The sequence below is a fragment of the Oryctolagus cuniculus genome, chromosome 21 (assembly GCF_964237555.1).
Source record: "Oryctolagus cuniculus chromosome 21, mOryCun1.1, whole genome shotgun sequence".
In the NCBI taxonomy this organism is placed as follows: Eukaryota; Metazoa; Chordata; class Mammalia; order Lagomorpha; family Leporidae; genus Oryctolagus; species Oryctolagus cuniculus.
Genome location: NC_091452.1, coordinates 31,233,397 through 31,254,825, shown reverse-complemented (window position 1 = coordinate 31,254,825; position 21,429 = coordinate 31,233,397). Strand labels below are relative to the sequence as shown.

The following is a 21,429-nucleotide window of genomic DNA, read 5'->3' as shown; positions in this document are numbered from 1 at the left end:
CCCGCCCGCCATGCTAAGCTCCGGCTCCTGGAGCACCTGGCCCCTCAGCCGCCCTGCTCCCAGCTTGCTCCGCCTGCCCCGGGGCAGCACCTGTGGGAGGCAGCGTTTCCACCCAGAAGTACTTTGAGGGGTAGATTTGACACAAGGGAGGAGGAAACCTCAAGTTCCCAGGAGAGTGGAGAGATCCAGAAAGGACCCCCACGCCCCTCCATCCACAGCCTTGATGGGGTGGCTCCCAGGGACAGACGCCTGCAGCCCCTCGGTGGGCAGGGACGGAGTCTCAGCACCCAAGACTCCGGGCTGGATGAGGACTGCAGTGGGCTGCGCCTGGCGCCTCTTCATGCAGTGGGCGGGGCCGAGGTGATGGACCACCTGAGCCTCACCTGGCCCGGAGCAGGCCCTGGACGGCCAGTTCCGAGAGGGCCGCCCGTCTGAGAGTGAGTGAGACTGGAGAAGGCGCCACACCCTGCGAGTGAGTGAGAGCTCCCAGTTAGCACTTCGGACGTGTTGGGGGGCTGTTCCACCTCTTCAAAATGGTGACCTCAAGAAGGGGTCTCATCCTTCCTGCCAGCCCGCTGTGATGGTGATGTAGGGAGGCCTGGTAGGGCTCAGGGCTGGGGGCTGCAAAGCCTGTCACTGCCCCACCCCACCCCAGAACCAGGACAAGCCCCACCTGCCCTGAGGGACCCCTTCCCGACCACTGTCCTGTGCCCCAGTCAGCTCCGAAGTGTGGTGCCATCTGTTTTCAACCTGAGCGGCAGACAGGGGTGAAGAGTGGGAGGCGGGGGGTGGGGGCCCGGGGCCCGCCCTGCACTGCAGGGGTCTTGGGGCCCGCCTCCTGGCCTCAGCCTTTGTGGGGCCTCCCTTAGTCACCGTGGGAGCCCTGGGAGGCCTCCCCCGCTCCCAGGAGAACAGTCCGGTGTTTCCGGGGCTCCTGGGTGCTGGGGCCGGGCCTGGCCATCTTCTCCCTGAAGCAGCTCAGCTGGCCCCAGAGCAAACAAAGGAGGCCAGAGGCCGCCCAGGTGCATCCTGGGCAGGAACAAAGGGCCGGGGGCGGAATCTGTCGGCGGAGAGGCCCTCGAGGTCCGGCCGCAGAGTCTGGGCCTGGACGGAAGGAAGGGCGGCCGCCCACAGCCTTCAAAGGCTGCCAGGGCTGGGGGGGACCAGGGTGTGGAGCTGGAAGTCGGGGCCCAACGGGGCATCCCCATTCTATGGGGGGCAGTGACCACATTCGGGGCAGGCCGGTGCCTCTGCCTCTTTGGCCTGGAGGGCAGCCCTAGACCGAGGCACCTGCCCACGGGCCTTCCCTGGCCCACCTGAGGAGAGTTCTCATGGCTGGGGTCTGCAGCGCCTAAGGCTCGTGGTGCCATGGCTGGGGAAGGATGGGGGGCTTGGAGAAGCCACGGGCAGGCCATGTGTGGCCACTCCCAGTCACCCAACCACAGGCACCGGCTCCCCTGGCGACCTGGGCTGGCAGGACCCCCTGCATCCCCTCCCCTCGCCAGGGCTGGCGGAGCTGGGGCTGCAGCTAGCCGGGTCAGCCTGTCGACCCTGCTCCCTGCTCCCTGGGACCCTGAGGAACGAGCTGTGGGGGCTTTGGTGCTGTGACCCTGAGAACCTGGGGGAGGCGCTGTCACCGTGCTTGTGGCCAGGCCACCATGGGGAAGGGGGTGTCCTGGCAGGAAGGGTATGTTCAGGGAATCCAGGGAGCTGAGGATGAGAGACCCCAGGAGGGACCCCCACAGCCCCGCAGGGCCACTGTGGAGACACTGTCCCTTGCGTGTGGAGCGAGGACTGGAGCCCAGGTGGGCAGGAGGGGCTGTCCCTGCCGCAGGAGTCTGACAGCAAGGTGGGGGCCAAGGCCTGGGCGAGGGTCCCCAGCCGGCAGCTCCCGGGCCGCGGTCTGACCCTGGCTCAGCCCAGGAGGTGGCAGGGCAGGAGAGGGGCCTTCTGGAAAGTGTGCATTCAGAAAAATGGGGGCGCCATCCTCCCAACTGGTTTTGGCCCCAGGATTGAACCAGGGAGGCTGCGAGGTGAGGCAGTCCCCAGAAGTCAGGGTCACCGCCTGGGCCCCTCCCTGCCCACTCCCCACCCTGCCTTGGGGAGACAGCAGCGGCCCCCACCCGTCCCAGGGCACTGAGCGACCCCTCCACCCTGGGCCTCCTGCGCGGTCTCAGCAGGTTTTAGAAGGTGAGGGTTGCGCCAGCCTTGGCCACCCCCCCCCCCCAACTTGGTCCGCATCCATTCAGATGCACGGGCGGGAGGCAGGGCCCCTGCAGCGGCTCCTGAGGTTATAGGCCAGACTGTTCCCAGTTAGAAGCTTCCAGAACCTGGGTGGGAAGCAGAGGGGGGAATTCCCAGACCAAGGGTTTGAGATCCCCGGGTAGTGCGCGGTGCCCAGGGGACTCCCACTTGATGTCAGGACGCCACCAGGGCTGTGACGACGCGGGGCACGCGGGGAGAGGCACAGGGGGCCCTGGAAGTTGGGGCCGGCTGCCCGGGAGGCGCACTTGGAGCTGACAGCACCACCAGCCGGGGCAATGCTCAGAACCGGGGCTACAGACCCGGGACCCGGCGGGACCTCGACCACCGACTGCGGTAAGGGCGCTGGACTTCACGTCTAACTGGGGAGCCATGGAGAGATGAGGAGCGGGCCCCTGGGCACTGGGGAAGGGGTGACACGGGGCCACCGGCCCGGCCCAGCACTGACTGGCGACGGCGGATGACCAGAGCGGCAGAGGCGGCCCTGGGGTCTCTCGGGGGAGAGGGAGTGCGGGGGTGGGGCCGGGGAGGAGGCCAGAGGAAGGGAAGGGGGTGGGCCCTGGAGGGAGGCGGCCCGGGACAGATGCGAGCCCGGGAGAGCCACGCTGCGGGGCTCTGGCGCGGCCCCGGCCCCTGGTGGCCTCGCCCTGCCTGGGCATCGCCTCGGGTCCCGCACTGGCCGCGGTGGCCCCGCGCGGCGGGGCGGGGCGGGGCAGACGCAGCGCGGGTCTCGAAGCCGCCTGCAGGGGGCGCCCGTGAGCGGCGCGGCCGGAGCCGGAGCCCCAGCGGCCGCCGAGACAGCGGGAGCCGGCGCGAGAGCCGCAGGTCAGCGTGGGGAGCGGGGCCGGGGCCCCGGGGGTCCCGGACGGCGCGGGCCCGTCTGAGGCTGCTGGCCAAGAGGGCGGGACGGCTCGGAGCGCCCCGCCGCGCAGACGCTCTCTGTGGCCCCCAGAGCGAGTGCCCGGGTGCGGGGTCCGAGCCCGCCCCGGGCAGCCCCGGCACAGGAGCCGCCCCGGCGCGGTCGGGGCCGGAGTGCGGACCGTCTGAGCGCCCCGGATGGGCCCGGAAGGTGCGCGGCGCTGGGCTGAGAGGGAAGGGGCGCGCGAGTGCGAGGAGGGCGCGGGGCCGGCGTCTGCACCGCGGGGAGCGGCCGTCGGGCCGGCCGGCTCCAGTGCGCTCGCTCCGCTGCACCTTCCGGGCGCGGCCCCGGTCTACAGGTGGCCGGGCTGGTGCTGTGGCCGAGGCATCCCGAGCGCCCCAGGCGCGGCGCGGCGGGGCTGGACCGTGGGCCAAGCGGGCATGTTTGCCCTGGGGGTGGTGGGAGGCAGTGGTGGCGGGAACCAGCCTTAGGGGACCCGGGAGGACGGGCGGGGGCGGGCGTGCGCTGAGGACCGGTCCTGGCCGTCCATCGGCTGCCCCGAGTGAGGTAGGAATGGCGGGAATGGTGCCGGCTCTCGAGGGATTTGGCGCAGCTCGGCCCAGGAGGGGCGGCGGGCCCGGCTGCGTTCAGGGCGTTCAGACTTGAGTTTCTCCGACTGCGCCATGGGAAGAAGGGGGTGACCGAGCGCTCCGCGGCGGGAATAGCTGGAGGACCCGTCTCCCGTTTGCCCAGAACCGCGCGGGGAGAGAGCTGGGCCCCTGGAGGAGCAGGTGTTCTGGCCCTTGGAGGAGGCTGAGGCCAGTCCCGTTCCACTGAATCCCGTAGCCCCCTTGGCCTGGGGCTCAGGCCTGCCTTGGCGCTGGCTGGCTTTCCTGGATCCCCGGGTCGTGCACCCTCCGCCAGTGTCCCGTGCCCGGCCAGGGCTGCTCCTGGGTGTCCCCAGCCTGAGGACTGTGGTGGAGAGCCCCTGGGAGCACAGAGCTGCCTCTGCGACCAGTGGGGCTGGGGGTTGAGCCCCCATCTGAAGTCCCTGCAGGTCCGGGGCAGGGGCTTCTCACACGTGTGACCCCTGCTGTGGCGTCAGCTCTGGCCTCCCAGAGCCTCTAAGGTCCCCCGGGCCAGTCCCAGCCCCTCCGAGCTGGCCGGGTGCTGGCCCAGGCCAGCCTCTGCTCGCTGCCTGGAGGTGGCCGGGGACAGCCCACACACATCTGGCAGGAGACAGGCTTTGGGCCAGAACTGAGCAGGCAGTGGTCGGCCTCCAGGGCAACCTGACGGGCCAGATTTCCGTGCCGCAAGCTGGCTTCTGGTCTGGTCCCCTGGACTCCCGTGAGGGCTGCCCCACGCCGTTCGCTGCTGCGGGCATGGCGATCCCCCTGATGCGGGGGCTGAGACATCAGGTCCTGGACTGAGCTGAAGCCGGGAGGGAGGGCGGGGGGATGCAGCGGAAGGTGAGCCCTGGAAGCGGTGTGGGCGCAAGCATGTGTCCCGGGGCGGCATGGCCTGCTAAGTTCAGGGCTTGTGTGTCGGCTCGGGGCAGTGACCTCAGCCCCCCAATGCCAGATGAGCCGTGAGGCCTGTTGTCCGGTGGTGATGAGAGCAGAGTGGGGAGGGTGCATGGTAGGGACGCCAGGGACAGCCGGCTGCACGCTCAGGTGCTGAGGTGATGAAATGGAGGCGCTCGGTCCACGGAAGGGAGGGGTTGCCCCGAGGGACTTAGTGGGAGGTGGTGAGTGGTCAGGAGGTTGCGGGGAGCAGGGGGCTGCAGTGCTCAAGGGATGGGGTGGAGCTGGGGTGCAGAGGGGAGTCCCCAAGACTGCGCCCCTCCTGGGCAGAGCCTGGGGCTCCGGGTGGCAGGAGGGTTTAGTGGGAGACAGGCAGACAGCCTGGAAGTCCTGAGTTCTGCTGGGTGGGGGGTTCTGCTGTTCTTCACCCCAGGGAGGGCGGGACTTGCTCATTCCCAGGGCCACCGCAGTCCTCTCTGCACGGGCTGTTTTCTTTGCTAAAACTTCCGTCCACTTCTCTCCCTTTCCCTCCTGGTCCCCCAAGTCTGGACCAAATGTCCCCTTCTTACGAGAAGCCTCCAGGATTGCTTCTGGGCTCACGTCCCTTCCATAAGACCAGCCTCTTTTTAAGATTTTATTTGAGGCAGAGTTGAGAGAGATCGCCCATCGCTGGTTCACTCCTCAGGTGGCTGCAATGGCCAGAGCTGGGCCAGGCTGAAGCCAGGAACCCGGAGCTACTTCTAGGGTTCCTTTGTGGGTGCAGAGGCCCAGGCACTGGGCCATCCTCCGCTGCTTTCCCAGGCACCTTAGCAGGGATCGGAGGTGAAGCAGCCAGGTCTGGAACCTGTGTTCCATATGGGATGGCTGTGTCACAGGCGGCAGCTTAACCACAGCGCTGGCCCCAGGCCTGGCCCGTTTCAGAAGTTGCGGGGCAGGGGCAGGTGCTGTGGCTCCCCCTGTGTGGGTGCTGTCGCTGTGCTGGGGACTGTCACTAGGGAGAAGCCTGAGCCCGACAAGGAGAGGCGAGGGTGCCACTGGGTGTCTCATGTCTCTGAGTGGTCTCTGCAGGCCCTGAGCCTCAGGGGGAGGAGAGCCACTCAGTGGGTGGAGGAGCAATGGCAGGGCGCTGGGGGACTTTGGCCATATTCACTGTCTCCCAGGGGCCCCAGCACTGGGTCCACGTCGCTGCCCTCCTCGGGGTTCCTAGCCATGCCCCCTCGAGCGGCCAGCCTCCCACCAGGGTCTACGTGCTCAGGGTACAACCCCACAGGTGTCACAGCTCCCAGCACCTGCCACCCGTGGGAGATGCAGGTGCTGAGCCTTCCACGTGACGCTGTCTCGTGGGCTGTGCATGTGAGCAGCGCAGGCATGGGCAGGGCCTCAAGCCCATATCTCGAGGAATGTGTGATAGAGCAGGGTGGTCCCCATCTCAGCTGCTCCCCCACTGGGCGGGCACCCGGCCCCTCTGTGTGAGCTGGGGCCTCTCGGAGGGGGTTGGCGGGTGAAGGTGCCTGTTGGGGGCGGTGAGTGGCCACATTTGGCAGGGAATTTGGGGGCTATGGCCTTTCTGGAACGTGGCCTGGACACGTGGGGATGGGAGAGGCCTTTCTGGGCCCCCAGGGAGCTGAGGGACTGAGGTAGGAGCTGTGGCCCTGGAGGTGGAGGCCGCTTCACCTGCTGGCCCAGCGCCTTGCCCACCAGCTGCAGGGTGCTGCCTCTGCACCCCGTTCCTGCCCACATCCTGCCCGAGCAGCTGACAGCAGCAGCCTCGCGGCTGCAGGTGAGAGGTGACGGGCACCGCGGGGCAAACTCTGATGGTTGCTCAATGCCCAGCAGTGCCAGGAGGCACCTGATGCGCTCTGACACCCTTGGGAGGGTCTGGGGGGGGGGGTCCTGGCACCCTGGGCTCGTGGCGGAGTCAGCAGAGGCTTGTGGGGTGGGGGCAGGGGCCCACCTGTCCGTCTTTGCTTGTCGCCCCTCAGCCGTCCTGCTGAACTCCACTAGGCAGAGGTGGGTGCTCTCGGTCTGCCTCTTGTCCCTTGGCCCCCCTCTCTGACCCTCCTGGTGAGGCCCTGTGAGAGCCCCTCAGTGCCGTCTCCGATCCCTGGCTGTCTTTCTCTACCTGCCCGAGGCCCGTCACATCTGCTGTGGCCTTTATGCCAATCCACTTTTCACTTCGGGATTTTAGTTACTCCTTGTCCAGATTCTCCTGTGCTTGTTTTGTTTCTGCTAGTTGATGCCTAAGTTCTCATTCTTGCTTTTGGATGTTATTCCTTTATCTTTGAAGTTCTTTGTCTTTAAAAATTGTGTTTTTACTTCTTGTTTGGGAGGCAGAGACAAGAGATTGGCTTTTCCATCCCGTTGGTTTACTCCCCAAATGCCTGCGATAGCTGGAGCCAGGCCAGGGTGAAGCTGAGCCGGGATTCAGTCTGTCTCCTGTGTGGGTGGCAGAGGCCCACGGCCCTGAGCCATCACCTGCTGCCCAGGGCGTGCAAAAGCAAGCAGCAGTATCAGAAGTGGAGCCAGTCCTCAGAAGCAGGGACTCTGCTGTGAGAGATGGGCCTCCCAAGCTGCGTGTGTGTGCGACATTTGCTTTATGTTGTGATAGAGACGGAGGAGGAAAGAGATTTCCTGGATCACTCCCCAAATGGCTGCGACAGCCGGGACTGTACCAGGCCGCAGCCAGGAGCTCCATCCTGGTCCCCCACGGGTGGCAGGGACTTAGATACTTGAGCCCTCTTGCGCTGCTTTCCCAGGTGTATCATCAGGGAGCCGAATCAGAAGCAGAGCAGCCCGGGGCTCACACCAGCGGCACTGTGAAACGAGACGCTGCCCTCGCAAGCGGAGGCCCAGCCTAGGCCGCCATGACACCGGTCCCCCGGGCAGCGTCTTCACCGCTGTGCCACCTGCCTGCCCCAGAAGCTCCTCCCCGGGAAGTGTTACTAGATTCCCGTCACCTCCTCTTCTTTTGTATTTGTATTTGTGATCTCCTGCTCATCGCTCATCATAGCCTTAACTTTCCTCCTGTGCGTTGTTGTGGTTTGCAGCTCATCTGGCCTGGGAGCTGAGGGCTGGGGAGCACCTGCTCCTCGGGGGTTTCCTGGGCTCTTTCTTCCTTGAGACCCCCCCTCCCCACATCGTGGGCACGGGGCCAGGCTGGGCTGAGCACAGGAGCAGGTGGCATGGAGCTCCCTGTGGACCAGCAGTTGGGGTGGTCCCCGCAGAGTCGGTGCTTGGCAAACTTGTCACCGGAGGATCCTGAGGCCTGAACACAGACCCCTCCGTCCAGCAGGCTCTGGGAGGTGCTGGTGCCAGGGCATGTGTTCAGGGAGCCAGGAGTGGGCCAGGAGATGTGCGGGCTTTAAGTGGAGTTTTAATTAAAGCGGCCAGCAGGCGGGCGCGGCGGTTTGGAGTCTGGACTGCGGAGAACCCTGTGGGGCGGCTCTTTCCAAGAGCCTTGCGCACCTTCGCAGCATGTCTCTGGTTTTTGTAGGACAGTGCACGCCCTCTGCCCCGTCCCAACAAGGGACAGTCATGGAGAAATATCACATTATTAATATTTAATTTCCCCTCCTGGCTAGCAACAGATGACTCAAGGATTAATTAGATAGCGGCAACAACGAAGAATAGGAAATTGCCAGGCCGTGGCCCCGCCCTGGCCCCCTCCCCGGCCACTCCTTCCTGTGGCTCTGGGAGGCTTTGGGAGGGAGGGAAGCCGGAGGAGCCAGGCGGCCTCAGGAAGTCGTCCTGCTGCTGCATCCAGCATGACTCCCCTTGTCCTGGGCTTCCTGATGGTCATGCTCTGTACCTTAGCTTCCTCGGCTCAGAGTGGGGCACAGGCTGATACAGGGTCCTGGCATCCAGGCAGGTAGCCTCTCGGTGAGCACGGGGCTTGGCAGCTCTGCGGTAGCCAGCGGACTGTGTAAGGCCCCAGTTCTTGTTGGTGACACATCAGTAGCTTGAAATTGGCCAAAGTGCGAACATGGACACCTGGCTGAGGCCAGGGCAACCCAGGCAAGAGCCACTGGCCAGCCTGCAGTTGAGCACCTGCCGCCTCCTGGCCCCTCTCTCTGTCATCTGCATGGCTCAGGGCTGGGGAGTGGACTGGTTGGGCAGACAGGCCCTGGCACTGACCATGGGCAGGAGGGTCAGTGCCACCAAGACTGCCAGCCGGCAAGGAGACGGCTTCATGTGCATGGGGAGGATGCTGGTTCCAGTGTTGCTCAGCGGAAGGTGCTTAGGGGAGACCCTAAGAACTGGGGATACACAGGCACGTGTGGCTGCTGGGAGAGCTTTGCTGAACAGTGGTCTGGGTCAGGCCCTTGAAGGCCCATTCCACACTGGGCGTCCTAGGTGACGTGTCAGTCCAGCCCTGGGCACAGGTGCTGGTGGTGTGGGCCCCATCCGCGGAGCTCTAGGGCGGGGGAGCACTGCCCTTCCCTGCCTGCCCCTCCGGCAGAAGCGTTCCACCTTGTCAGCCCCTAGCAGGGCATCTGAGGACGGTCCTGGAGAGTGTCACACTGGATACTGACCCCGTCCCGACTATACTGCACGGGCCTGGGCCGGCAGGAGGCTGTGATAGCCTCCAGTGCAGACTCCCAGAGGGCACTAGAGGTGGGAGAGATGGCTCCTCCAGGGCTCACTGGGCCTGGGTGGTCCTGGCTGGACAGTGGCTGCCTGTTCCTGCTGTTGGTGCTGGGCCTGGGAGCCCACCCTGAGGCACCTGGGTGGGAGGCAGACTGGGGCCAGCACCAGCTCTGGCAGCACCTGGTAGACCTGGGCCTTGCCGGCAGCTGGGTGGGCCCCGGGTGATGCTGTTCTGGGCTGTAGGGACCCCATGCGTGTCTGAGGATGGCCCTAAGAGCCTTGGTATGGCCTTGTCTGCGATGTGCTTTGGGAGCAACTGGCTAACAAGTGTCTCCGTCGCTGCTCCCTTAATGGACTTAGTGGGACTCAGGCCTCTCTCTGCCAGGCCCTGGCCTTCTGTCAGGTGCCCCATTGTGAGCTTCCTAGTGGAGAGACTCCTCAGGTGTGGCTGCAGCCCTTGCTTAAGCCACTAACAGCTTTACAGTTAGAAGGAAACTTGGGGTCCATCTATTTCAGCCCTCGTGTCACTTCCTGGGGGAGCGGGTAGGGGCAGCCTGGCCCCTTCAAGGAGACCAGGAACTAGGAGTGACCTCCCGAGGTCACCAGTCCTGCTACACTCACCTGGGGCCGCTGCAAGGCTGTCTCGGCCCCGTGTCCTCAGGGAGGCGATGGCCAGGCTTGAGGGGAGCCCTGGGAATCGGGGCTGGGCTCAGGCCTGCCGGGGAGACCGAGCTTGCTGGTTTTGAGGGGTACCACTAACGCCTCGTGTTTTTAAGACCTCTTGGCGCTGGGGGAGTCCTTTCACACCTGTTATTTCCTTCTCATAGGCTCATGGGTGAAAGGCAGGATGGCCCCCAGGGGGCCTCTGGGTCCAACCTCCTCACGGTACCAGTGGGTAACTGAGGGCCAGAAGGAAGGAGTGCTCTTGCCCAAGGTCCCCCAGCTCTGAGCACCTACTTTCTGCTGGGGACCAGACCCGTCAGTCACTCCCTGTCAGCCAGGCAGGGGAGCAGGTGGGGAAGAGGCGTGGGAGGAGGTGGAGGGAGCAGCTTCCTCCAAGGAGGCAGGCAGCTCCAGCACCTGCCCCGCCCAGAGGCGGGGACACCCGGAGGCAGCGGGTTCAGGTTTGTGGTTGCTCTGCTGCTGCAGTGGAGACGGGCTGGTGGCTCCCCGGGGCTCTCCAGGTCAGAGCCCCAGGGTCCCTCTGGTGGGCACTTCCTTCCTGGGAGGGCTTCCTGGGGACGGAGCGGGCCAAGGCTGGCCGAGAGGCTGGCCTGGCAAGAGAAGGTGGCTGAGAGTGGGAGGTCCCGAGAGGTGAGGGGCTTTTCCTGGAGGGAGGGAGTCGGCACTGTGGGGCGGATGGTGAATTCGGGGATCCTGGAGGCTGGCTGGGCTGCCCCAGGAGCTTTGGGAAGCTGAGCGTGGGGAGCCAACTGGAGCGACTAAACTGAGATCTGTTTCCCCTAGAAAAACCAAGAGCCTGGCACTGGCCCTTGGTCCTGGGTGGAAGGGGCGATGACCAAGGGTCTCGCTGAGGGGTGAGAGGGTTGTGGCAGCGCCCAGACAAGGCTCTGCTTGCGGTCCCCCCGTGCCCTCCCTGAGAGGGGTCTGGCAAGGTCTCAGCAGGGTGGGGAGTGACCTTTCTGGGCCGCTGTCCTCTGCAGTAGGGGCCAGAACTCTCCTGCCTCCTGGCTGCGACCACGGCAGACTGGGCAGGGCACGGGGTCGTCCTTGGCCGGACACCAGGCCTGCGGGTGGGGTGGGTCCAGAAGCAGGTGCTTCTTCAAGGTCCTGGGGTGGTGGTGAGCGGCTGGGGCTGCTGCTCATCAGGGCTCTCCCTCTGCAGGTGCCTTGGGAACGCTGAAGCTGAGCTGGCTATGACGCTGCTGCCGGCGCCCCTGCCGAGGGCCTGGTCTGGGGAGACTGGCCGGCATCCGGGAGAGCCGCCCCGACAGCGATGCTCTTGACTCTCCTGTGAGGAAGGGGCTCGGGGGCCTGGGCCCCTGCACCTGGGCTGGGCTGGCCAGGAGCTGGGTGGGCAGACAGCTGGGCTGCAGCTATGGACCGTGAGCTGGCCCGGCCCGCGTCCCCGCTGAGCCTGCCTGTCCGCGGCCGTGCCTACCATGGGCTCCTGGGTGTACATCACGGTGGAGCTGGCCATCGCCGTGCTGGCTGTGTTGGGCAACGTGCTGGTGTGCTGGGCTGTGTGGCTCAACAGCAACCTGCAGAACGTCACCAACTACTTTGTGGTGTCGCTGGCGGCAGCCGACATTGCCGTGGGTGTGCTTGCCATCCCCTTCGCCATCACCATCAGCACCGGGTTCTGCGCCGCCTGCCACGGCTGCCTCTTCATCGCCTGCTTCGTCCTGGTCCTCACTCAGAGCTCCATCTTCAGCCTGCTGGCCATCGCCATTGACCGCTACATCGCCATCCGCATCCCGCTGCGGTGAGCTGGGGCCTGGGCCGGGGTGTACACTCACGTGCAGGCTGCGTGGGGCCGGGATGAGCCCAAGCTCCATCTGGAGCTGCCCAGGGCTGAACAGCTCCTTGGGCACAGTGCACCCTGGTCCTCCTGAGCTCTAGGCTGCGCGGCTGAGGCCACCCACATTTGCGGAGGGTGGCCTGGGCCTAGGCATCATGTGAGGGAGGCAGACAGGGCCTGGTGACCTGTGTGTGACCCATGGGGACATCTGGGCATCATTCATGCACTAGCAAAACTCCCTGCGTGATGCTGGAGTGGGTGGAACCACAGGCTCCAGAGCTAGAGGCCTGCCCCCAGCGCCTCGGTCAGCCTCAGAAGGGCGCATTAGGAAAGTGACCCCGAGAGGGGAAGTGACTTGGCTGGACGCCACAGTGAGTCACTGGGACCTACATGAAGATTCTCGTGTTCCCCAGGTCACCCAGGACGCAGGCTGCAGGCTCAGGGACTGGCTGTGGGAGGGGTTTCACGGTGGTTGTGTAAATGAAGACTTTCCTGGAAGCTGAGCTTCCTTGGAGGGGAAGCTAGAACGTGTGCCGCTCCCCTGGGGACCTGGGGGCCCCTGGGCAGCTGCAGACCCTGAGAGGGGAAATCGACCAGATAGTGGGAGTGCTCGCCAATGGAGGGGGCCCCATCGGAGGGGCTGTGGGCGCCTCGGCAGGGAGGAGGACCAGGCTCGAGGAGCAGTGGAAACTGAGTGTCAGACACAAGGGGCCCCTTCTGGGTGGAAAAATGAAGTTCAGAGAGCCACAGCAGCTTTGTCAGGGCCACAGAAGTTGGTAGCGGAGCCGAGGCGAGGTCTGGGAAGGAATGTGGCCTGATACCCACTGTGTCTTCAGTCTTTGGGGGAACAGCCTTGGGTGGCCCCAGTCTCCCAGAGGTTGTTCCAGGTACCCATGCCTGTCACCAGGGTCTCACGGGGAAGGAGACATCCACAGCCGGCTGCCCTGTCAGATGCTCTGCATCTCGGGAGGGCCTGGAGCCCTCAGTAATGAGCAGGGGCCGAGACAGCTGTCTGTCTCCCAAGACTGTGTCTAGGGACAACCTTGGCCCCCTCTGCCCCCATCCCTTGCTCCCTGGCAGAACAGGGTCCAGTGCCAGCTCTGAATGCCAAGGCCTAGGAAGGGGGTCTATCTGTGAGTCCCGGGCCGGCCAGAGTAGATGCCTGGAGGCCACCTCGGGCCTGGCTGGGCCCATGTACTCGTGGCAACACCGAGGAAGCAGGGGCCTGGCTGTTTCTTCTCTGATTCAAAGGCAGCACCGTGCTAGGCTGAGATTGGGCTGCTGTCCTAAGTTGATGGACCTCAGCTTTTTTTTTTTTTTTTTTTTTTTTTTTTTTTAGGCAGGGGAGGGAGGGAGGGCAATCTCTCCCTTTCCTTGTTTTCTGAGTTGAGAGAACGAATCCTTGATGCAGAATGGGATGCGCTCTGTGGCCACGGAGGGTTAGCTGTCCCCTCAAGGCCCACCTCCTCATCTAGAGAGCTCACAGAACTGGTGTGAGGACCCCTGAGGAGGGCAGCAGAGTGGGGATTCAGTTCTTTCTTAAGCCACTGGAGGCTTGGAGCCCTGGGCCTGACCCCTCACACACACACACCCTCCCCACCCTCCCCCACCCGATCTGCACGTCTGAATCCCGTGACCTCCAGAGCCGGCCTCGGGCCATCCGAGCCGTGCTCGGCGAGGCCTCTGCTGGGCTGATGACCGTTCTCGTCCCCACCGGCAGAGTGGTCGGAGGCTGAAGGGTGTGCGAGCAGTGTCTTCATCCTCACAGCGCGGCACTGTGGCTGGGCAACGTGATGACCCTCCTGTCTCCCTGTGTGGATGGATTCCTGGCCCTCAGGTCCCCTCCCTTTTCTGGGCACCCAGAGGTGGCCATGTGGGGGCTCCTGAGGATGAGCGGAGATGTGGAAGAACTCGCAGGCTCTGGCTGGCTGACTCCCTCACGGCTCGGAGCCCGGCCTCTGTCCTCTGCTCCACTGGGAAAGGCCCACCCTGAGAGATGCCTTAGAGGCCTAGCCCCAGGCCTGCACTACCCACCGGTATTTTGGGGATTCAACTTTAGAACAATCCGTCTGCTCTCCCATGTGCAGGGGACCTGTTGGGCTGGGGCAGGGCTTCCCGGAGGGAGCCAGGTCAGAGCTGAGGCTGGGAATCCCAGGGCTAGTGACACAGACTTCTACCGGGGACTTTTGTACCATGGCCTCCTGTCTCTCACACTGGTCTCCGCGGGTGCCAAGGACGGAGGTCCTTTGTGGTGACCTGCGCTGACTTTGGAGGGGCGGGCTGGGCAGGATGTTGGTGGCATGTGGTTAGGGGCAGCGGCCCTGAGGCAGAGTGAGCCTGTGGGCACTGAGCCAAGGAGAGGTGGCTGGGCTGCCAGGTGACAGATGGACTGGGCAGCCAGGGAGGGTGTGAGGAGTTAGGTTTTCCTTGTGGGTCACCAACTCTTCTGGAAGACTCACAAAAGCTGCAGCCTCTCCTCAGAGAAACAAAATCCTACCTAGCATCATGGGTATAAAAGGGTACTTTTAAAAGGTTGTGGGAAAATGAATTAAAAAAAATACTTATTTGAAAGGCAGAGTTGTAGAGGCAAGGTCTTCCATCCATTGGGTCACTCCCCAGATGGCTGCAACAGCCAGAGCTGTGCCACTCCGAAGCCAAGAGCTTCTGCTGGGTCTCCCACGTGGGTGCAGGGGCCCAAGCACTTGGGCCATCTTCCACTGCTTTTCTAGGCCATAGCAGAGAGCTGGATTGGAAGTGGAGCAGCTGGGACTCAAACCAGAGCCCAGATGGGATGCCGGCACTGCAGGCGGCGGCTTTACCCACTATGCCACAGCACCAGCCCTGGGAAAATGAATTTAAAAGATAATTTTAGGGGCTGGTGTTGAAGGTTAAGCTGCCACTTGGCTTGTGACCTTGGCATCCCATATCAGAGTGCTGGTTTGAGTCCCAGCATCTCCACTTATAATCCAGCTCCCTGCTATGGCCTGGAAAGCCATAGTGCTTGGGCCCCTGTGCCAAGTGGGAGACTCAGAAGGACTTTCCAGCTTCTGGCTTCAGCCAGGCCCAGCCTTGGCTGTTGTAGACTTTTGGGAAGTGAACCAGTGAATGGAAGACTTATATCTCTCTCTCCCCTGCCTCTCTTTCTCTTTTGTTCTGCCTTTTAAATATTTTTTTGAAAATATATTTTGATGGGCTGGCACCGCAGCTCACTTGGCTAATCTTCCGCCTGCAGCACCGGCACCCCAGGTTCTAGTCCCGGTTGGGGCGCTGGATTCTGTCCCTATTGCTCCTCTTCCAGTCCAGCTCTCTGCTGTGGCCTGGGAAGGCAGTGGAGGATGGCCCAAGTGCTTGGGCCCTGCACCCACATGGGAGACCAGGAGGAAGCACCTGGCTCCTGGCTTCGGATCAGCGCAGTGCGCCAGCCATGGCGGCCATTTGGGGGGATGAACCAATGGAAAGGAAGACCTTTCTTTCTTTCTCTCTCTCTCTGTCTAAATCTGCCTGTCAAAAAAAAAAAAATATATATATATATATATATTTTGATGCAAAAAAATCATTTAAATCCATGCATAGTTTTTTCATAATATGAATTTTCCACAAATTTTTTGATAATGCATTATATGCATGGATTTCAAAATGTTTTACACCAAAATAAACATCTTTTAGTTCAATTTCCATGACTTTTTTGAATTACTCTCATTCTTGGACCATAGGGTGAGTTCCCAATATCAGAGGAATTTTTTTAGGAAGGGTGGTCCAGGGCCTGTGACCTGTGACCTGCCGGTGCAGGGATGGGGCTCGCAGGGGCTCTGGCACCTGTGTGCTGTGACACCTCTCAGCTCCATGGGACCAGATGCAGTGCTCGAATGGCCTACCTCGGGCGTCCAGGAGGCCAGGGTGAAACTGTGTGACACACAGCCCAGGCCTTGGGCTGCCCAGCTCCCTGGGCCCCCGGATCTAGAGCTCTCAGCCTCAGGAGGTTTCTTTTGAAAATCAGAATTGATCTGTTTGATATTTTTAATACATGTGTGTGTGTGCTGAAACACTGAGAAGGCAGGCAGTGACAGCTGTCCCCGTGCTCCCTGGTGGAAGGCCGGGTTAGGACTCCCATCAGGGACGTCCCCTGCGCTCCTGGACCAGTGCTTTTCAGGGATGTTTTGTTCCTGTCCCCACAAGAGGCTTTCCTTGTAGTATAAGGCTCCCCGTCATGGGCTCCCTTCTCTGCAGAAGTCAGCAACTGGATGACCCAGGGGCTTCCACATTGTGTTCCTAGAACCCATCCCGGCTCACCAGTTCGCTAAGTACCAATGAAGCTGCACTCTCCTGCGGCAGCCGCACCACTCTGCTGCAGCGGAGCTGAAAGTCCACCAGGGCAGCCGGCCCGGGGCCAGGAGCTCCACACCATCCCCGTGACCGGGCGCCTCAGCGGATCGCCTCAAGCACCAGGAAGCCAGCCCACCTGCGGCAGCCCACTTCTCCCACCCACAGCTCCGCTGGGGAGCTCTTGCCACAGCCCGCCTCCCTGCAGTCTCCACGCCTGATTCTTTGGGGCAGTGCTCCCCAGTCTGGGGTTCTCTGTTCCATTTTCACAAAGGAGGCTTAGCGAGCCAAAGTGAGAGAATGTTGCTGTTTACAGAAATGCACCAGGGCTGCAACCCAGGGAAGAACATTCTCTTAGGAAAGTGTCAGAATTACTGCAGTCCCATTCACTGAGGAACGACGTGAGGAACTATTTGTAGAGTGCCCGGAATAGTGCCTGGCTCAGGGCACTGCTATGGCGGGGTATTAGATGGAGGGGTGGACGCCTGCAGCATCACACGGGAGACAGGACAGGGCTTGGCACAGACAAGTAAGCCCGGGCCCCTCCTCCTCCTGAGGCCCTGCTGCAGGTGACCTGGCCCCTGCCTGCGTAGTGACTGGATTCAGAATTGACAAACTCACCATGGCCTGAGTTGCCTCTGGGTTCCACGGAATGTCCACATCAACTCCATTCCTCTCCTTGGGTCTTAGTATCCCCATCTGTAAAAAACCACCAGAACTTTAAACCTTGGGAGACTTTACCTGGAAAATCAGCTTCCCAGCCCCTCTGAGGCCTGGCAGCCCTGGGCGCACACTCTGCATAGCGGCTAAGACAGGGAAAGCGCCTGTCAGCCTGGCTCATGTGTTTGCCGCCCATGGGCTGCGTCATTTCTGTAGATGTGTCACATTCTGGAGTTCAGTAAACTGTGTGTGATCCTTGGCGCCTACTGTAGTCCCTGTCGCAGAGGAAGCAGGAGAGCCTCTCTGGATGTGAAGAGTGGAACCTGCTTCCACCAGCTGGCAAAAAGGCTGGTCGGGACCGTGTTCCTAAGCCAGGGAGACATCATTCTCTCTGCTGCTTCTCTGGGGCTGAGGTCTGCTCCTGGCTGGCAGATCGAGTCCCGCTCCACGCTGGAGCCTGGGGATCGGCGGCCTTGCCTTACCTGGTCTCAAGGGCCCTGAGTGCATGCGGGAAGATCCCTTGCCCTTCTGGATTGGTGTCGAGGCTGCCACCTAGTTACTAAGACACAATCATCCCATTTCTCTGCAGAGGGCTGGGCTGGGTTGGAGGCCTCCATCCCTCCCATATCCCCCTGTGCAGTCTCTCCTTGGGGACTCCTGGAGACCCCCAAGTTGGGTGGGAAGAAATAGCCTGGAGCACAAAGCTCTGATCTGGCTGGTTTTGCCCCCAGTCCAACTCGCACTCTCTGAGGGGAGGCCTGTTGTAGCATCAGCCAGATTAACCAACAGGGAGGCGAGATTTCCTCTCTTCCCCCTCAAACTCATTAATTCCCTCATCACAGACTAAGTCTTAGGACCACTGCTAAGACTAACAGTCACCTGACCATTTGCACAGTGGCGTCCATCTCCAGGACGCCCCCTGCCTCCCAGCAATCAGACTGAAGCAGAAACTCTAAGGCCTTACAGCCAGTACATAGGGCACTGGGGGGCCACTCTGGGCCGTGCCTATCCTGGTTTCTCAGACCTCTGATGCTGGTATCCTCTCCCCAGGTACAATGGCTTGGTGACTGGCACACGGGCCAAGGGCATCATTGCCATCTGCTGGGTGCTGTCATTTGCCATCGGCCTGACGCCCATGCTGGGCTGGAACAACTGCGGCCAGCCGAGGGAGGGCCGAAACCACTCGCAGGGCTGCGGGGCGGGCCAGGTGGCCTGCCTCTTTGAGGACGTGGTCCCCATGAACTACATGGTGTACTACAACTTCTTCGCCTGCGTGCTGCTGCCCCTGCTGCTCATGCTGGGCATCTACCTGCGCATCTTCCTGGCTGCCCGGCGCCAGCTGAAGCAGATGGAGAGCCAGCCCCTGCCGGGGGAGCGCACCCGGTCCACGCTGCAGAAGGAGGTGCACGCCGCCAAGTCGCTGGCCATCATCGTGGGGCTCTTTGCCCTCTGCTGGCTGCCCCTGCACATCATCAACTGCTTCACCCTCTTCTGCCCCGAGTGCAGCCACGCCCCTCTCTGGCTCATGTACCTGGCCATTGTCCTCTCCCACAGCAACTCTGTCGTGAACCCCTTCATCTACGCCTACCGGATCCGTGAGTTCCGCCAGACCTTCCGCAAGATCATCCGCAGCCACGTCCTGCGGCGGCAGGACCCCTTCAAGGCGGGCGGCACCAGTGCACGGGCCCTGGCTGCTCACGGCAGTGACGGGGAGCACGTCAGTCTTCGACTGAACGGCCACCCGCCGGGGCTGTGGGCCAATGGCAGCGCTCCCCATCCTCAACGTCGGCCCAACGGCTATGCCCTGGGGCTGGGGAGCACAGGAGGCGCCCGAGCTTCCCACAGGGACGTGAGCCTCCCAGACGTGGAGCTCCTCGGCCAGGAGCGTAAGAGCATGTGCCCGGAGTCCCCCGGCCTCGAGGAGCCCCTGGCCCAGGATGGCGCGGGAGTGTCCTGAGTGTCCCCAGGAAGGGGATCTCGATCTTCCTGCTTGGCTGGACCAGTCACACGGGGAAAGAGAAGCATGGGTGAGCCAAGAGACCCTGTGGCTGGCCGGCTCCCCCCTGGACTGAGGAGGGCGCCCCGGGCTGGAGCAGCATGAGACCAGCAGGGAGGGTGCCGGTTCTGAGGAAGCAGGCGTCTTGTGCTGGGGGGCCCCCGAGCCAGGCCAGGGCCAAAGCACCAGCAGCACCTTGGCTGGGCAGGGCCCAGCCAGCCCCTCCCACCAAGCATCTGGAAGCCACAGGTGTCCGCAGAGCACCCTGCCCTGGTCCTGAAACTGGGGAGTGGCTCCAGCAGCTCCCCTTCCCCAACACACACCCCCTACTCTCCCCGGACTTTGCTAGGGTGTCAGAGCTGCTGGCCTGGATGTGGCATTTGCCTATTTTTTTTTTTTTCCAAGAGAAAATGTAAGTGTGAGGAAATCCCTTTTATTTTATTACCATCCTCTCCCCCGCTGCTGGGTTTGCTGGTCCTGCTGCTATCCTGGAACAGGGAACCTCAGGCAGCTCCCCCCACCCCCGGCTACCCTGAGCTGCCACACACTTCTCAGTCCCAGGGCCACCTCTTGGGGTGACAGAGCTGGGCCGGAGGACAGGGAGTTGTAGCAGGAACGCGGCTCAGGCCCTAGGGGAGAGGCTGGGACTGGCAAGCTAAGGGCATGTGCCTGGGTCACTCAGAGCTGTCCAGCTAGTGGCCCTGGCTGACTGCCTTTCCTCTAAAGGGAATGTTGTTTTTGTCAGATAAAATAAAAATGAGCCACATTGTGTTTTAAGCTTGTCCAATGAGGATGGTGTGTGAGTCCTTTCGCTGCTCCATAGCCAGGCCTGGTGCACAGGGGTGTATGTGTGTGTGAACTCCGTGTGAGAGCATGTGTGTGTGTGTAGTCAGAACACTGCCTGCCCGGGCTCCCATCCTCGGAGGGGACAGGCTGCCTGCCTGTGCCGGAATCCACATGCCCGTGGGAGGCGTCTCCAGGGGATGAGGAGGAGGGAAACCCGCTGCAGCTCCCGACCAGAGTTGGTGTGGGAGCCACTCCCCAGCCCGCTACCTTTGGCATCTGGAGCGGACATCTTGCTCGGTTATCTTCTCAGCGCCAAGCCGCTCGCCCCACCCCAGCTGCCAGGCCACAGAGGTATCTGCAAACAGATCTAGGCTGGGGCTAAACTGCCTTCTAAGTCATTCCTCTCAGAAACCTGCAGGGAACGGCTTTTTCTTGTGGTTTCTTCCTGCGAGGCTGGTCTCTGGGGCACCCTGCCTGAAGGGGAGGAAGGGGAGGAGTCTGAAGTGCAGGGCCAGTTGGCAACCCACCTCTGCTTGCCCTGGGAAGGGGTCTGGGAGCAGGGGCGGGCCAGGTGGTCTCTCAGGATGGGCCTTGGGAAAGGAGTGCCAGAACCTAGGTAATCCTCACACAGCCCCGAGTTAAAAATGATGAATAAACTCAGATTAAGTCCACGTCCCAGGTCACATAGCTAGTAAGCAACAAAAGTGAGGTTCAAACCCAGATCTGACTGCAAAAGCCATGTGCCTTCCCCCCCTCTTTACATTAACTTACGGACTATTTCAATCAAACTGAAAATTATGAAATAGACGCCTATCCCCACTCTGCTTAAGAAAGGAAACGTGGTGACTACAGCTGACACATCTGACCTCTCCCTGTGCCCCTACCCTGCTTCCTGTGCCTGGGAACAACCATCTTCCTGAATTTCATTTTGTTCCACTACACATCTGCACACTGTCACCACAGAGGAGCCGATGGGAGAAACATCTCGGAAGCTTTGAGCAGTACGAGGCCTGGGCCCCGTGCCTGAAACAAGATTCCCTAGCCTGCTACGCGCAGCCAGGGTTAGGGGCCAGGTACAAGGGCAGAGTCCATGAGCTGGCCCACAGCACCCTCTCTCCTACATACTCGGGGTCTGTACTGGCTATGGGTTAAGGGCAGCATGGTGATCTGGACTGGGCCTGCAAGGGCCAAGAGCGAGGCTGCTGTTGACCCTTAAGAGAACCACAAAGGTAGGGCAGACAGACCTCATCCCTCCAACTTTCTCTGAGCTCTTTTGGGAACCCAGGTTTGGGTGTATGATTTGAGGTTGGGGAAGGCAGAGCCAAGGGCTTAGAAGAGAAAGGGTTCTGGGTGTTAAGTATGCTCCGTCCAAGTCCTCCGAGGGCCATCCCTCCTCAGGTCCCCGGGACCCAGTGCCACTCATACCCCAGCCCTGTAGAGGCTTCCATTGTGAGCAGGCCTCTCAAGTACACGCACGTGTGCAGACATGAACACATGTCATTTCTCTGACTGTAGAGAGTACACGTATGCACACATGAACATGCTCACAGGCAGGGCCCGCATCAGGGCAGCAGCTGAAGGGAAATGTGCCACTGCCCAGCCCCTCGGGGTACAGATGCGTCTCTGCGCAGGCCCACGCTGCCCTGGGCTGCCAGGGACCCTACAGCTCTGTCCAAAGGCCCCTAGCCTGCTCCCTGTTCTTCCCAAAGGGCCAGGGGTGGGTGGCACACTTCATTCAGGCCTGTGGCAAGTATGAGGGTCTCACTACAGATTGATATCCTGGTGGCCCCTGCCCCTCTGAGAGGTTGGTGTGACCAGGGAGACCAGAGAGCAGCAGCCTGGCCCAGGCCGGGTCTTGGCTTACCCCTGGCCTCCTTGAGATAGGCCCTCTGCTGAACTTCAGGGCTCTCCCTGTTTGTATAAGGCCCTTTTCTTCCCCCCTCCAGGAGGCATC

The 21,429-nt window shown here is 62.2% G+C and overlaps 1 protein-coding gene and 1 long non-coding RNA gene across 7 annotated transcripts in view; one reads left to right on the top strand and one right to left on the bottom strand.

Moving 5' to 3' along the window:
- The first annotated feature begins 2,446 nt into the window (after window positions 1–2,446).
- ADORA2A (adenosine A2a receptor) lies at window positions 2,447–19,476 on the top strand. 5 transcript variants are annotated; one of them, XM_051837072.2, is made up of 3 exons: window positions 2,447–2,598; window positions 11,078–11,677; window positions 17,744–19,476. In XM_051837072.2, the coding sequence occupies exons 2-3, from the start codon at window positions 11,355–11,357 to the stop codon at window positions 18,648–18,650; spliced, it is 1,230 nt and encodes a 409-aa protein (XP_051693032.1). In that variant the 5' UTR covers window positions 2,447–2,598; window positions 11,078–11,354; the 3' UTR covers window positions 18,651–19,476. The 5 variants fall into 5 exon arrangements, with proteins under 5 accessions (XP_051693032.1, XP_008248385.1, XP_051693031.1 ...); XM_008250163.4 differs by lacking the exon at window positions 2,447–2,598 and adding an exon at window positions 2,872–3,087; XM_051837071.2 differs by lacking the exon at window positions 2,447–2,598 and adding an exon at window positions 3,094–3,331.
- Window positions 13,084–21,429, bottom strand: part of LOC127488328 (uncharacterized) — a 68,177-nt gene continuing 59,831 nt past the window's right edge. For both annotated transcript variants that reach the window (XR_007916001.2, XR_007916002.2), the window contains exon 3: window positions 13,084–16,732. This is a non-coding gene — a long non-coding RNA (uncharacterized lncRNA). The remainder of the gene's footprint in view (window positions 16,733–21,429) is intronic.